This window comes from Geotrypetes seraphini, chromosome 7 (assembly GCF_902459505.1).
Source record: "Geotrypetes seraphini chromosome 7, aGeoSer1.1, whole genome shotgun sequence".
In the NCBI taxonomy this organism is placed as follows: Eukaryota; Metazoa; Chordata; class Amphibia; order Gymnophiona; family Dermophiidae; genus Geotrypetes; species Geotrypetes seraphini.
The window spans coordinates 186530631-186548025 of NC_047090.1; the positions used below are offsets into that span (position 1 = coordinate 186530631).

General features: G+C 45.1%; 1 protein-coding gene across 3 annotated transcripts in view; it reads left to right on the plus strand.

The window, feature by feature from the left end:
* The window catches only part of CEP128 (centrosomal protein 128), a 532978-nt gene that overhangs the window by 394001 nt on the left and 121582 nt on the right, over window positions 1–17395 (plus strand). For all 3 annotated transcript variants that reach the window (XM_033953417.1, XM_033953420.1, XM_033953419.1), the window contains one exon: window positions 8988–9037. In XM_033953417.1, the coding sequence (XP_033809308.1) occupies window positions 8988–9037 (50 nt within the window). The remainder of the gene's footprint in view (window positions 1–8987; window positions 9038–17395) is intronic.

The following is a 17395-nucleotide window of genomic DNA, read 5'->3' on the forward strand; positions in this document are numbered from 1 at the left end:
AAGTCCTCAGCTGACATAGCTTGGGGGTTCTCATCAGCTGGAGCATTTATATTTTATATTTACATTAGAGGCTCTGGCAGAAACCCGTTTACAAAGTATGTAATCTTCCCAAATAATATTTCCAAATTAATAAAGTCTCTTTGCTTATTTGTAAATGGGTCTCTACCAGAGCCTTTAATTCAGTAGCATAATTAAATGAAATAACTACTTCTGAAGTTTACAGGGATGGGCGGGAACAGATTTGATTCCAGCAGGGATGGGCTTGATTTCTGTCCCCCGTGCAACTCGCTAGACTGTAAACATATCTCCTCCATCATGCTTGAAATAGAAAAATGGACTTTAAACTTCAAACTGAAATTAAACTCAGAAAAGACAAAGATTTTCCTTGCTAGCCCAAACGAGAAAATCTCCGCAACTACAATATATGTAAACGGCCATGATCACCCAATACTAAAAACCATAAAAATACTGGGAGTCACCCTGGATACCCACCTGACCCTGACCGAGCACATAAACTCGGTGACTAAAAAATGCTTCTTCATCCTTTGGAAACTGAAAACCATAAAAAAATACTTCGACCCGCTATCCTTCAGAATATTGGTTCAGTCACTGATTTTATCCACCCTGGACTACTGTAACATTGTCTACTTGGGAATACCTAAAAAAAATGTGAGAAAACTGAGACTAGTTCAAAATACGGCCATCCGTCTAATATTCGGACTAAAGAAGAGCGATCATGTTAGTCCATTCTACAAACTCCTTCATTGGTTACCAATTGAAGCACGAATTCTATTCAAATTCTCCTGCCTCTGCTATAAACTAATCTGGGGACTGGCCCCCAACTACCTACTACCTCACTTCGAATTCCACTCCTCAATTAGGCCTACCAGAAACCGTAACCTCTTTACCTACCCAAATATCATAGGCTGTAGATATCGCACCTTCTTTGATAGAACATTCAAATTCCAAGCAGGTAGACTGCAAACTTGGATAGGCTACTTCACTGATGCCGCCAGAGAATCATATAGTATCTTTAGGAAAGAACTAAAAACCACCTTGTTTAAGAAATTTATAACCTAACCAGACTTCTCCCCTAATATCGGAGCCTCCTCCCATCCCAAGGAGTCCGTCTACCCTCTTCTGCCAAAATTTCTATCTTTAATTGTTACCAGTTTTTCCCACTGGTGCCCGTCCTTCGTTCAAATGTACCAAGTTAACAACTTACTTCTCATCAACATCTTATGTTATCTTTTTCACCTTCGCAGCCTTGCACCTTTGTAACTCAAAGCGCAATCTCCTTTCTCTTCTCCTACTTATGCTCTGAATATCGTCGACTGAATGAGCGGGTCAGTAGAGTGGGTCAGTAGAGCGGGTCAGTAGAGTGACAGTATAATTACAAGGGATAGGGTCACTAGGACTGAATGAGCGGGTCAGTAGAGTGACAGTATAATTACAATTATTCTTTAAGGGGTCAGTAGATTTAAGAGGGTGGGTAAATGGTGTGGGCAGACTTGATGGGCTATGGCCCTTATCTGCCGTCATCTTTCTATGTTTCTATGTTTCTATGACTGTATAATGCTACTCATTGTGAAACCGTGTAATATACAGACCCTGTAACTCTCCTGTTACTATCACTAGATGTTCAATGCTATACTCTGTAATTCGCTGTCTGTACAGTTTCTCTTCATTGTAAACCGCCTAGAAGTCGCAAGATTGTGGCGGTATATAAGAATAAAGTTATTATTATTATTATTTTGAATTTGATTTTTTTTGGAAACCATCTTCAATGGCATTGTTAAGAGAAGTATAGAAACATTTTTAAATAAATAACTCAAATGATGTCCAATCCAGATTTTGGCTATATTTATAAAAGTAACCTTTACTGGGTGGTTTAAAAACTAGAATACAAGTTCAAGCTGTTATTGTCACAGATAAAACTAGAGAAACACTTGAAATAACATCCCGTGGTCATTTCTTTATGGGGGGGACACATCCATATACTCATTCAAACATTCTCGTACATTACATTACAGATTAGTCCACCAGTCATTAACACTGAGGCAAATGCATTAAATCAGGGCATTTTAGTGAATTGTTTTACAATTCTGTCAATTTTGAAAATTTGAGTTTTGAAAGTTATATATGAAGGTCGTGAACAGCCATATCTGACGCCCCACCAACAGGTTGAATATTGCAAACCGGAAGTGTTTTTCTATAGAAGCAGAGAAAAATGAAGCGAGATAAAGACCATATGTCATATTTAGTCTGCCTAGCCTTAGAAAATTGTGCCTGTCTTAGAAAGCGATGTGTACAAAATAGACGATGACACGGGGCTCATTTTCCCATCCCAGCAAATTCTTTTCCTGTCCCTGCCCCATTCCTGCAAGCTCTGTCCTCATCTGCACAAGCCTCAAACACTTTAAAATCATAACTAGCAACATTCTAGAGCTCAGACTGTGATGTCATAATGCCTCATTCCACCAATGCCTAAGTTCCGTCCTCATCTGCACAAGCCTCAAACACTTTCAAATCCTAAGTAGCAACATTCTAGAGCTCAGATTGTGATGTCATAATGCCTCATTCCACCAATGCCTAAGCTCCGTCCTCATCCGCACAAGCCTCAAACCCTTTCAAATCCTAAGTAGCGACATTCTAGAGCTCAGATTGTGATGTCATAATGCCTCAATCCACCAATGCCTAAGCTCCGGTCTCATCTGCACAAGCCTCAAACACTTTCAAATCCTAAGTAGCGACATTCTAGAGCTCAGATTGTGATGTCATAATGCCTCATTCCACCAATGCCTAAGCTCCGTCCTCATCTGCACAAGCCTCAAACCCTTTCAAATCCTAAGTAGCAACATTCTAGAGCTCAGATTGTGATGTCATAATGCCTCATTCCACCAATGCCTAAGCTCCATCCTCATCTGCATGAGCCTCATACACTTTCAAATCATAAGTGCTTGAGGCTTGTGTGGTTAAGGCAGAGTTTACAGGAATTTATTCAATTGTCTATACCGTTCTCCCAGGAGAGCTCAGAACGGTTTTATATTAATTTATTCAGGTACTAAAGCATTTTTCCCTGTCTGTCCTGGCGGACTCACAATCTCTCTAGTGTACCTGGGGCAATGGGGGGATTAAGTAACTTGCCCAGGGTCACAAAGAGAAGCATGGGTTTGAACCCACAACCCCAGGGTGCTGAGGCTGTAGCTTTAACCACTGCACCACTGGGACAGAGACAGCAACAAAACTCACGGGGACGGGACAGGGAAACTGAGTCCCTATGGGGACAAATTTGTCCCCGTGTCATTCTCTAGTCCAAAGGTAATTCTCTCTTTTGTTGTGTGTGCTGCACAAGGTTTGATTGTTTGGTTTTTGCATGTGCTCATTTTCTCGCTCTTTTTCAGACTTTTCTTCTGTACTGGATGTATTTTAGGTGGGACAGAGACTTGCTCTTTTCCAATTTCAGGTGGCCTTGAAATGCCAGACCTCTACCAGGCTGCACATACCATAATTGCAGTATCTTGTCGACTTGAATAGTGGACAAGTGCTAAGACTCGTAGCCTTTAAATAAGCAGATCTGAGCTGCAGCAAAGACCCTAAACTGATCATTTGGGAAGGCTGGATTTCAGCAGTACCCAAAGAGCTCTGCTTTTTATCAGCTTTAATAAACACAAAGAAAATATGCTTAAAAGCTACATTTTTAAAACAGTTTTGGTTAACTGTTATGAATCTGTACTTGCCTTGCATATGACCCTTTGATAATTCTCACCACAAAATGGGCGTCTTCTTATACGTTCGTGCCAAGTTTCCTTGCTCAAACATCACCAAGTTCTATGATTCAAAGTGGAATTTCATTTCCTAGAAGTGCTGGTGCAACACTTTCTACACAGTGGCAGGGGTCACAAGCAAAGCTCTTTTCTAAAGGAGAAAGTATCCATAAGATGCCTATTTGGAGGTATTTAGGCCCAAATTCACTAAGCAAACCGATCATGTACCGATCGGTTTGCGAGCCCTTAACGACCCCGTCCTGATTCACTTATCTCTCTGCCGACCATCCTCCGATCCGCGCATGCAAAGTAGGCACAAACCCGATTCACAAAGCAAAACCCTGCAACACCGACTGGACTGGCCAATCACAAACAAGCAACTGCTGAGGACCAGTCGCTGAAGCCCTTTCTGTCTGCCCTGCCTTCTGCCACCTTGCTCTCTGCCCTGTCAACCCCGGTTCAGCGCCATGACTCGATCAGTTAGTAGAGGGATGAAAAGCTCTATTTTCAACAGCATTTGCACAGCTTCTTTCTCCCTATTTGGCGGAACTAAAACTCATACCTGTAAGTCGCCTGCCTGCTCCGAATGCCTGCCGGCCCCGACTCTCTCCCACCCTTCCCCTGGGTCCAGCGCATGCAATAGTAGTTAATGGAGCTCAGCCCAAGAACATGTTCGCCCCAATCTTCCAGCCCTGCTTTCTGCCCCGAGCTCCTGCTCTTTGCCACCTTCCCTGCAGTGCGAGCCCACGGGTTTAAAGCGAGGATGCACGCCGCAGTGCAGCCCCGCTTTAATACGGGCTCATACTGCACGAAAGGTGGCAGAGAGCAGGAGAGTCTGGGTGGCGAGATTGCCCGGAAGGGGGGAACAGGAAAGCCAGCCCGTGTGAAGGATTAAAAAAAAAAAAAAAGTTGCGGCTGGATGGTCTACGGATGATCTGCGCATGGGCGGGAATCGCTTAACCGCAATCCGTGCCTGCAGATGGAGCGTTCTTCCGATTGCCCTCATCTGCATATTTTGGCTTGAAGAATTCGTTGGACCTGCCCAAATCGGGCCCGATCGGGCAGGTTAGTGAATCCAGGCCTTAGACGGGGAATTCATTAAGGTGCAGTAACGTAGAAACATGATGGCAGATAAAGACCAAATGGCCCATCCAGTATGTCCCCATGATGGCAGATAAAGGCCAAATGGCCCGCCCAGTATGTCCCCATGATGGCAGATAAAGGCCAAATGGCCCACCCAGTCTGTCCATCTGCAGCATCCACTATCTCCTCCTCTCTCTATTGGTTGAGGCTCTTAACATTTGCATCTCCTCTTCCTATAGGCTAAGGCTCTGTGCACCTGCATTGTGAGGTCATAGAGCTGCCCATCCACAGTAACCATTATCTCTTCCTCTCTCTAAGAGATTCCATGTGCCTATCCCAGGCCCTCTTGAATTCAGACACAGTCTCTGTCTCCACTACCTCTTCCGGGAGACTGTTCCATGCATCTACCACCCTTTCTGTAAAAAAGTATTTCCTTAGATTACTCCTGAGCCTATCACCTCTTAACTTCAGCCTATGCCCTCTCATTGCAGAGCTTCCTTTCAAATGTAAACATCTCTATCATATCTTTATTTATTTTAAGAATTTCTATACCACTTACAGCTAAACGGTTAACAGAGAATATACATACATAATCTTAAAACATGATAAAATAAACATACATACAAGCCTTAAAATTCATAGCTAGTGTACAGATTGAGATCTTTAAGTCTGTCCCCAGACGCCTTATCACGAAGACCACACACCATTTTAGTAGCCTTCCTCTGGACCAACTCCATCTCTTTTATATCTTTTTGAAGGTGAGGCCTCCAGAATTGGGCACAATATTCTAAACTAGTCTTTAAAGCCCGTTACATTAACGGGTGCTGGAATAAGAGTTTTTACCTCATGCAAAATTGTCATTTCTTTAATAAGACATTAACTATTTTTCAGCAGCCCTCCAAGTACCCTATTTTTTTCTGCGGCCCTCACAGTTAAAGTTTAACATCTTTCCTTTCTCAAAACTGACACATTTCAATCACTGTATGGAAAATAAAATCATTTTCCCTTCCTTTGTTGTCTGGTGACTTTATTTTTCTGTGCTTTTAACTATGTTTCCAGGGCCTCCTGCATGCTTCTCCTTTGGTCCTCCTTCCCTCGCCCAACCAACATCTATCTCTCCCTCCCTCCATGAGTACAACTTTTTACTCTCTGCCCTCTCCCTCTTCCCCAGTGTAACATTTCTCCTTCTCTCCCCATCCATCTCACCCTCTCCACATCCAACACTTTCTGCCTCCTGCACACTTTCTTTCTCTGTCCTTGCCTTTTCCCACCCCCCAACCCAACATGCTCTCTCCCCATGCACCATCTCATCCTTACCTCCAGTGTGTACTTTCCCTCCCTCTCTGCCAGGTCCAGCAGTACCCCTTCCCTGCTCCTCCTGACCAGCAATACCCCTTCTCCCTTCCCTGCTCCCCCTGTCCTGCATCCGCTAGCTTTATTTTAGCTTTAACCGCTGATTCATCAGGTAACTTCGGGGCTTTTGTAAGCCAGCCCACCTTGCATCATCGAAGTAGGTCGGCCTAGCAAAGGCCCCGCGGCTGCTTGATGAAACCGCGGCTAAACTAAAGCTAGCTGCCACTGCTGGTCTGGGGGTGAGAAGAAGAGGAGTCCCGGCAGAAGGCAGGAAGTCAGCTGGCATCGGCGATCGGGGCAGAAGGCAGGAAATCAGCTGACACCGGCACAGGTGATCGGTGGTAGAAGGTGAGATAATTAAACCGCCGCACACGCACACTCCTTCTACCGTGCATGCAACGGCACGGTAGCAGAAAACACGGAGGTACGGAGTTTCAAGTGCGCATGCGCACTAAGGGTTTTATTATGATAGATGAGGTCTCACCAGAGTCTTATAGAGGGGCATTAATACCTCCTTTTTCCTACTGGCCATACCTCTCCCTATGCAACTTAGCATCCTTCTAGCTTTCGCCGTCACCTTTTCAACCTGTTTGGCCACCTTAAGATCATCACATACAATCACACCCAAGTCCCGCTATTCTGTCGTGCACATAAGCTCTTCACTCCATAATCTGTACCATTCCCTCGGGTTTTTGCAGCCTAAATGCATGACCTTGCATTTCTTAGCATTAAATTTTAGCTTCCAAATTTCAAACTATTCTCCATGCTTCGCAAGGTCTTTCTTCATGTTATTCATACCATCCGGCGTGTCTACTCTATTGCAGATTTTGGTATCATCCGCAAAGAGGCAAATCTTACCCGACAACCCTGCAGCAATATCGCTTATAAAAATGTTAAACAGAACAGGCCCAAAAACAGGACCTTGAGGCACACCACTGGTAGCATCTCTTTCCTGAGAGCGATCTCCATTGATCACTACCCTCTGTCGCCTTCCACTCAACCAGTTCCTGACCCAGCCCGCCACTTTGGGACCCATCCCGAGGGCACTCAGTTTATTTATTAGACCTTTGTGTGGAACACTGTCAAAGATTTTGCTAAAATCTGGTACCATCTAGCACACTCCCTCTATCCAATTCTCTGGTCACCCAGTCAAAGAAATTGATCAGATTTGTCTGACAAGACCTACCTCTAGTGAATCCATTTTGCCTTTGGTCCTGTAATCCACAGGATTCCAGAAACTTGACCATTCTTTGTTTTAAAAGCATTTCCAGAAATCAGACTTACTGGCCTGTAATTCCCTACTTCTTTTGTGGAGAAGGGACCACATCCGCCCTTCTCCAGTCCTCTGGTACCACTCCCAACTCTAGAGAAGCATTGGAAAGGTCAGTCAGTGGAGCCACCAGAACTTCCTTAAGTTCCTTCAGCACCCTCCAATGTACACCATCCAGCCCCATCACTTTGTTTGCCTTTAATTTAGCTAGCTCCTCACGAACACTATCCTCTGAAAATTGACCAGGGTCTACCACTACTCCATCCCTATTTGTCTTCACCTTCTGCGGTCCCGCTCCTGGTGCTTCAGCCATGAGCATAGGACAGAAATATTTGTTAAGCAATTCAGCCTTTTCTTCATCAGCTTCTACATATTCCTTCCCTTCACTTTTGAGTCTCACAATGTCATTTTTGTACTTCTTCCTATCACTGATATATCTAAAAAATGTTTTGTCTCCCCGTTTTATCATGTTGGCTATTTTTTCTTCCATTTGTATCTTTGCTTTCCTGACTACTCGACCAGCCTTTCTTAACTTTTCCAGATATTTTTGTGTGGATCTGTTTTAATTTATGAAAGCTAACCTCTTATACCTTACCTTTTCAGCTACTACTTTTGAGAACCAAAGCGGCCTTCTTCTCCTCTTACTTTTACTTATTTTTACCACACCTTGATTTGATGCCAGATTGAGCAACCTGCGGGTTCTCAGTTCATCAAAAGTTTGAATTTTGGTGGGACACTTTGCTGTTCATGATTAAAATTCTGGCAGGTATAAGACAGCAAATTCATTGGGCTGTTTTTACAGTTGGAACCTCCAAAACTTCATTCAGCCTGTTAAGCTTCCATAGTTCTCCTTTTTTTCTCTACAGGACATTGTCAGAGGTTGTGGTAAGAGTGGATAGCGTAGCTGGTTTTAAGAACGTTTTGGACAAGTTTCTGGAGGAAAAGTCCATAGTCTGATATTGAGAAAGACACGGGGGAAGCCACTGCTTGCCCTGGATCGGTGGCATGGAATGTTGCTGCTATTTGGGTTATGGCTAGGTACTAGTGACCTGGATTGGCTGCCGTAAGAATGAGCTTCTGGGCTTGATGGACCATTGGTTTGACCCAGTAAGGCTATTCTTATGTTCTTATGTAGTACCACTGCAGAGCATTCCACACTGCTTTCCAAGGTCTAGGTTCATCAAAGGACTTTGTTAGTCCTGAAAGGGGAATTCACACTGATCTTTGCATAAATATCTAACAGGCAAAAATTTTGTGAGAATTATAATCTAAGGTTGTATCTGTGGCGATGAAGGTTAAGTGACTTGCTGAAGATCTCAAGGAACAGGGGTGGGATTTGAACTTGGCATCTCTGGTTGTCAACTCGGTGCTCTAACCACTGGGCGGCTACTCCGCTGCAGTGATCTCTCAGCACTGAAGGTAGGTCTTCATTTGGAGTTGATTTTTGTTGGGAACAATTACCTATATTTCTTTGCATGGAAACGTTATGTCTGGTGTTCTTTTTATTTTTACAGATCTGTTGGAAAGAACACGTAGACAAGATGAAGAAATGAGAGCGCTGCAGGTATGTTTCAATCTCAAACAACCTAAACAGGGAATAAGAATTTGTGCACATATAACATTGTGTGTGAATCATCACAATATTATGGCAGTCGTCGTATCTGGCGACTCCAGGAAGTACTTCTTCACCGAGAGAGTGGTGGATCATTGGAACAGACTCCCACTCCAGGTGATAAAGGCCAGCAGCGTGACGGATTTTAAGAGAAAATGGGATACTCACGTGGGATCTTTAAGGGAGTAAATTCAGGGGAGGGGATACTTGGAATGGGCAGACTTGGTGGGCTACAGCCCTTTTCTGCCGCTTTTTTCTATGTTTCTATGATGGCAGATAAAGGCCAAATGGCCACAGCATCCACTATCTCCTCCTCTCCCTATTGGCTAAGGCTCTTAACATTTGCATCTCCTCTTCCTATTGGCTAAAGCTCTTTACATCTGCATTGTGAGGTCATAGGGCTTTATGGTTATAGAAACAGACTCCCACTCCAGGTGATAAAGGCCAGCAGCGTGACGGATTTTAAGAGAAAATGGGATACTCCCGTGGGATCTTTAAGGGAGTAAATTCAGGGGCGGGGATACTTGGAATGGGCAGACTTGGTGGGCTATAGCCCTTTTCTGCTGCTTTTTTCTATGTTTCTATGATGGCAGATAAAGGCCAAATGGCCACAGCATCCACTATCTCCTCCTCTCCCTATTGGCTAAGGCTCTTAACATTTGCATCTCCTCTTCCTATTGGCTAAAGCTCTTTACATCTGCATTGTGAGGTCATAGGGCTTTATGGTTATAGAAACAGACTCCCACTCCAGGTGATAAAGGCCAACAGCGTGATGGATTTTAAGAGAAAATGGGATACTCACATGGGATCTTTAAGGGAGCAAATTCAGGGGAGGGGATACTTGGAATGGGCAGACTTGGTGGGCTATAGCCCCTTTCTGCTGCTTTTTTCTATGTTTCTATGTTTACAATGTCTGTTTTCTACCAGCTCAACACACTCTACAAATTGTATCAGAGCCAGAGAACACCTCAAGAAAATCATGTTTTTTCCAATTCTCATTTTGTTTGATTGTGTCATCACCAAATTACTGCTTTTTGTTCAGGAAAACAAAAGATTTAAGCCATTTGCTTCTGTATAGAGAATGACATGGGGACAAATTTTTCCCCATCCCCGCAGGATCTCATTTTCCGTCCTCATCTGCACAAGCCTCAAACACTTTCAAATCCTAAGTAGCAACATTCTAGAGCTCAGATTGTGATGTCATAATGCCTCATTCCACCAATGCCTGAGCTCCGTCCTCATCTGCACAAGCCTCAAACACTTTCAAATCCTAAGTAGCGACATTCTAGAGCTCAGATTGTGATGTCATAATGCCTCATTCCACCAATGCCTAAGCTCAGTTCTCATCTGCACAAGCCTCAAACACTTTCAAATCCTAAGTAGCGACATTCTAGAGCTCAGATTGTGATGTCATAATGCCTCATTCCACCAATGCCTAAGCTCTGTCCTCATCTGCACAAGCCTCAAACACTTTCAAATCCTAAGTAGCGACATTCTAGAGCTCAGATTGTGATGTCATAATGCCTCATTCCACCAATGCCTAAGCTCCGTCCTCATCTGCACAAGCCTCAAACACTTTCAAATCCTAAGTAGCGACATTCTAGAGCTCAGATTGTGATGTCATAATGCCTCATTCCACCAATGCCTAAGCTCCGTCCTCATCTGCACAAGCCTCAAACACTTTAAAATCATAAGTTTTCGAGGCTTGTGCAGTTAAGGCAGAGCTTACAGAAAGGGGACAGCGACAAAACTTGTGGGGACGGGACAGGGAAACTAAGTTCCTGCGGGGACGGGAACAAATTTGTCCCTGTGACATTGTTGTAGTGATTGCTGTTAGAAACGGTTCAGTTTTGAATTCTGCAGTTCTGGAAGAAGATAGATAAAGGCAATAGAACTGGAGCCCCCTCATATCTGGTCTCACCTCTGAGAATTCAGGGCCTTCTACCTTCTGCCAGGCTTTACTTGGCCCAATATACTAGCACCTAACTTGAACCCTAGTAACACCTAAGTAAACCACGCCTATTTTCTGCCCCTAACCACACCTACTTTTCAGGTAGGCATCGCTAGATATCCTAAGAGTTCCGTGCAGAACTCTTAATTGATAATTTAGATTTTTTTTTTTGATTGTCTGAAAACTGGTGTTATCCATTATCATGCAAATTAAGCCAATTAAAAAAAAAAAAGTTACACACAGATTCCAAAGTTAGGCATCCTATGTTACTAGATTGGGGCCTCAGATCTGTGTATTTTTCTGTTTCCTAAGAGTCCTAAACCAGGGATCCTTTATAAGAACATAAGAATAGCCTTACTGGGCCAGACCAATGGTCCATCAAGCCAGTAGCCCATTCTCAAACTGGGCAATCCAGGTCCCTAGTACCTGGCCAAAACCCAAAGAGTAGAAACATTCCATTCAGAATCCTGAAGAATAGCAAGATTCTGGAATCTCAAAGAGTAGCAAAAGACTCCAGAGCCCCAAGGAGTAGCAACATTCCATTCAGAATCCTAAAGAATAGCAAGATTCTGGAATCCCAAAGAGTAGCAACATTCCATGCTACCGATCCAGGGCAAGCAGAGGCTTCTTCCATAACAGACTATGGACTTTTCCTCCAGGAATTTGTCCAAACCTTTCTTAAAACCAGCTGCATTCATGGCTTCTCCTCCCACAATTTCTCTGGTGTTATAGGAGAACTACATTGATCTTTCACCTATTTCAGAAATATAAATTTAAAATTGGTCGCTACTATTACTATTAATTATTTCTATAGCACTACCAGACACACACAAAGAGTAAGAAAATAGTCCCTGATCAAAAGAGCTTGCAATCTAAACAAGCAAGACAGACAAACAGGATGTCATGGATACAGTTAAGGGGAACAGTTAATCTGCTGGCTGGGTTGGAGGGCAGAGGAGTAGGGTTAAGGATTGAAAGCTACATCAAAAAGGTGGACACTAGACCATGGGTCAAGGATTGAGGAGGAGAGAAATCTTAGATGTGTGCTTGGAGAGGGAGAGTGTGCCAGCACGGTCAACGAGAGTGCTCGACTTCCTCCATGAGCACTGATGTGTGGCATCGCTCATACAAGATGTGTGGCATGGCTGGGAACTGTGGTATTGGACCCTATGGTTAAGTGGTAAGAATTAAGCATGTGAGGAATCTTAGCTATCATTGTGTTGGCGAGAGAATGCTGACGCTGTCAACAAGGGCGTCTGACATCACCTGGGTGTGCCGCTGCCTCTATAGAATCCTGCAAACTCTATAGTGTACGTCCATAAGGATATGACCAAAGGGATATGCCCTGAGACATTAAGGAGCTCCTGGAAAGGACTAGGGGCTAGATTCACAAAGCAAACCGATCGTGTACCATCGGTTTGCAACCTCTGTGCGACCAGATTTCCCTCGGGCCCCATTCACTAACCTCTCCAGCGATCCGCTTCGAATCCCTGTCTGCAAATGAGGAGAAACACATGCATAGTAGGCAGGGACGCGATTCACAACACAAATTTGGGACATCAGAAGCGACTGCTTGGGACCAGTCACGCAGGTCTCTGCCAACTCTCCTGCTCCATTGCCCTGCTCTCTGCCCCAATCTTGCTGTGTAGGAAGAGGTTCAGGTCCTGTCACTGCTCTGAGCTCTGCTTTGGAGCTGATTCTAACCAATAGTGAAAGAAAGAGAAGACAGGAAGTGTGAATCTCTCTGCTGCCTTCCCTGCAATGTGAGCCCAGGGGTTTAAAGCAGGGCTGCACACCACAGTGCAGCCCCGCTTTAAACCCACGGACTCGCACTGCAGGGAAGGTGGCAAAGACCAGGAGAGTCTTGTCGGCAAGGGCAGGGCTTGGGAAGAGCAGAAGAGACAGCGCGCATGAAAACTAGTCTCTTAAAAGTTCCCGGCTGCTGAGGAAAAAATATCTATGCCTGGCCCGGAGGTCCAGCGTATGCATGCGCTGGGATCGCTATCGAGCGATCCAGGCAGGCAGATGGGGCGTTCCTTTGATCGCCCCCATCTGCATATTGGGGTTTCGAGAATTCATTGGACCTGCCCGGATCGGGCCGGTTCGTGAATCTAGCTCTAGGTGAAAGTCTGGGTGAAGACTGGAAGTTATGCGTAAACAAAAGATGGCTTCTACTCCCTTTTCAACTAGCCCAATATATAGACATGTTGATATCCTGCCAAATTGGGCTTCTAGGTGGTTTACATATTAAAACAGAGGGGGATACATTAAAAAAATTAAAATAAACAAACATACGCATTACAAATATACATAAATTACACAGACTAGAACAGGAATGAAAGGGAAACGGGGAAGAAAAGAAAGGAAGGGAAGAACAAAAGGGAGGGGACAATACTGAAATATCCGTCTTGCGGATGTATCTGGAAGCGGAGTGAATGGCCCTTTCCTGGCCTCCTCCCTATCTTTTGCCTGCCTATGGAAGTTAAATTTCCAATTCAGAAAGGCCGAGGCAATTTCTTTGCATCAGGATATCAGCTTGGAAACTATTGGAATTCTTGAGGGATTACACAAAATGTTTTTCTCCGTCCTCTCCTGGCCATTCAAATAATTTTGAAATATTGGGCCAATACAATGATTAATTGGTGTTAAGTGGTGTTAATTAGCAGTTGTGTGAGTAACTAATTTAATTTAGGGCTAGATTCACTAACCTGACTCTCCGTGCCCGATCCGTGGCCAATCCGTGCAGGCCCAACCAATTCACCAAACAAAAAAATTAAAATGAGGGCGATCGGAGGAACGCCTCCCACCGCACGGATCGCTAGTGTGCGATCCTGACGCATGCTCAGACCATCTGCTTTCCCTGTAGATGGTCGGCGCATGCGTTTGGTGTCCGTTTTCGCTCCAGCTCAATCAAATCATGGAGGCGCCAGTTCACTTTTCTGTGGGTTCCTGACAGGCTTTCGCCATGCGTTTCCTGCTAAAAGCCATCCTAACGAATTACTGTGCTGGCCTCGACTCTCCTTCTCTCCCAGGGAAGGGCGATCCCCAGCAGCAGCAGCCTCTTCCCCTTCGCCGACACAAGTTTAAAAGCAGGCAATTATTGTCTCTCCTGCTCTCTGCCGCCCTTCCCCGCAGTGCAGCCCCACTTTAAAACCACGGGCGGCTGAGAGCAGGAGAGTTGGGGCGGCAAGAGCAGGGCTCGGCTGGAAGGGGGCAGAGCGGCAGAGATGGGCTGCAGGGCTGGGAATTCAGGCCGAGGTCAGTGGGAAAGGACGTTTGCCACTGGTCCCCAGCAGTCGCTTCTTGTGTTAATCGGCCAGCCCAGTCGGTTTCCAAGATTTCTTTAGTGAATCGCGTCCCTGCCTACTTTGCACGCCATTCCCCCTCATTTGCATGCACGGATCGGAATCGGATTGGGCCGGAGTAAAATCGGGTCGCAAAGGGGTCGCAAACCGATTGGTACACGACTGATTTGCTTAGTGAATCCAGCCCTTAGTGTTCTATACTCTGTGCACAACATTCAAAGCTTGCAAGTGCAAAGGAGCGTGAACCTGTGCAGATCAAAAGTAGCACTGTCTGATTCCCTATTTGAATAGAATTGCCAATTTGTCTTGAGAGAATTGATTTGAATCCACTTGTTTTTGGAAAAATCGGGACTTTCCCATCTCCCTCCTGCTGTCGCCCAAGAGCAGCAGTGATGGTGGCAAAAGAGACTAGTCACTGTGGGGCCCATAGTCAGCATTTGCGTAGGCTGCCAGACCGGCTTCCTTGGACGTCACTTCCTATTCCAGGGCAGAACCAGTAGCCTGCGTGAATGCTGACTTCGGGCCCCACAGTGAGTATTTTTTTTTTCCCCCACCATCCCTGCTTCTCTAGAGAAGGAGCAGCAGCAGCACGGGTGTCAAGGTGAGAGGGCAGAGCTTTGAGGTAACAGATGCTGGATTGGGGGGGACAGAGAACAGAGGCAGGTTGGAAGAAGTGGAGACTGGAGAAGAGAGAGGGCAGAGGCTGGATTGAGGGGAAGAAGAGGGCAGACATGAATGGAAGAAGAAAGAGAAAAGAAACACCCTGGATGTAAGGGGCAGGGGAGGACTAGAGAGAAGGAAGGGAGGAGGGTAAACAATGGAGTGCCACAGGGATCTGTACTGGGACCGGTGCTATTTAACTTATTTATAAATGATCTGGAAATTGGAATGACGAGGGAGGTGATTAAATCTGCAGATGACACTAAACTGTTCAAAGTTGTCAAAACACATGCGGTCTGTGAAAAACTGCAGGAAGACCTTAGGAAATTGGAAGACTGGACGTCCAACTGGCAGATGAAATTTAACATGGACAAATACAAAGTGATGCAGATTGGGAAGAATAACCCACAACACACTTACCAGATGCCAGGGTCCACCTTGGGGTCAGCGCTCAAGAAAAGATCTGGGTGTCATCATGCACAATACGCTGAAACAAATATGTTCACCTCTACCCATTATTGAAAACATGAGACCAAGAAATTGTTGGCTGACTCTCTCTCTCTGCCTTTTTTGGCTGTACAGCTGTAACAGCATGTGAAGGTACACACAGTTTGAACCTGAAAATAAATGTGTGTTGTCTGTCCAGCAGCACCTCACCAGCATGTCACTGAATAGGTGGGGGTGTGCGAATAAAGCTGTGTTTTATTTGGGATTCTGTGTTCTTACGACCCCCCTCTAGAGCACTGCAAAAGGGCAGCCTGAACGTAATCGCTGAGTCGCACCGCCTGTGGTTACATGTTATGAAATAGTACAGGATGTGACACTCTCTGTAGTGACCATATTGCTGCATCGCTAAGGTCATTGTCCAGTTTATTCTCAGCACTGACGGCTCGTTCATTGTTCGAGCTTTTGAAAGTGAACTGGACAAATGTTCCCAGCTAACCCACACACAAATTTAACTGGTCAGAAATAAAGGGCAGGGGACAGAGGTGTTCCCAAGGATTTGGATTTAGTCTGCTAGGGCTGGATTCTGTATAGGACGCCTGGTCTCAGAAGCCGCCCTGTCCTCACGGACAGACGCCTAAGCCTGCCTAACACCACGATTCTCTAAACAGCGTCCATGTCACAGACGCCAGTTAGAGAATCGGGTTGCCGCTGAGCTAATCGCAGCAAGGGAATATCCCTGCCGTGATCAGTTTAGTGGCAGGGAATCCGTTTTCTCCCCCCTCCCCCGCAAAGACTACAGAAGGGACGCACAGTCCCTGCTGCTGGAAACCCTGAAGCCGCCCCCACCCCTGAATGTCCGCGGCAGGAGGAATTCCCAATTCTTCCTGACGCCACTCCTTCAAGACATCCCCCCAAGGCATCGAGCCCCCCTCCCTCCCGACACATTCCCCAGTCCCTTCTGCCGGATTCCCCCCCTGCCCCCGAGACATTGAAATCTCCCCACCCCTCCACCCCCAACACATCCCCCAGGTTGATAGATGCATGGAATAGTCTCCCAGAAGAGGTGGTGGAGACAGAGACGGTGTCTGAATTCAAGAGGGCCTGGGATAGGCACATGGGATCTCTCGGAGAGGAAGAGATAATGGTTACTGTGGATGGGCCATTTGGCCTTTATCTGCCATCATGTTACAATGTTTCTATAATTCACTCACCAAATCACAGCTCTAATTACTTATAATTTAAACCTATACATAAATATATTTGTAAAGTGCTCAGACCCATAACCAAATTAATCTGTGATAACAACAGACTATGGTTATTGTGGGACCATCATCGCCCTTTACGGTCCCAAGCCACTCGCTATGAATTCAGTCTTGATTCCCTTGCAATCCGAGTTGGTACTAGCCTTTAGCGGTGTCCCCTCCTGAGGAAGAGTCATCGAAACTCGAGTCAGGGGTCATCGATTTTAATATGGCTAATGTCTATCATTAGCGCACACTAGAGCACTGACACTTTATTGATTACTACGGTTATTTTCAACATCTTCTATCAACCACTCGCTACACCTGGTAAGTGAATTTATCACATCTTTTAAAGTTTGTTCATAGCGAGTGGCTTGGGACCGTAAAGGGCGATGATGGTCCCACAATAACCATAGTCTATTGTTATCACAGATTAATATGGTTATGGCTCTGAGCACTTTACAAATATATTTATTTATATGTTTAAATTATAAGTAATTAGAGCTGTGATGTGGTGAGTGAATTCTAAGAAAGCATCACAGATTACAAATAATATTTCCCTATTGAGATTGGATACAATGTTTCTATAACCATAAAGTTCTGTGACATCACAATGCAGGTGTAAAGAGCCTTAGCCAATAGGGAGAGGAGATACAAATGTTAAGAGCCTTAGCCAATAGGGAGAAGAGGAGATAACGGATGCTGC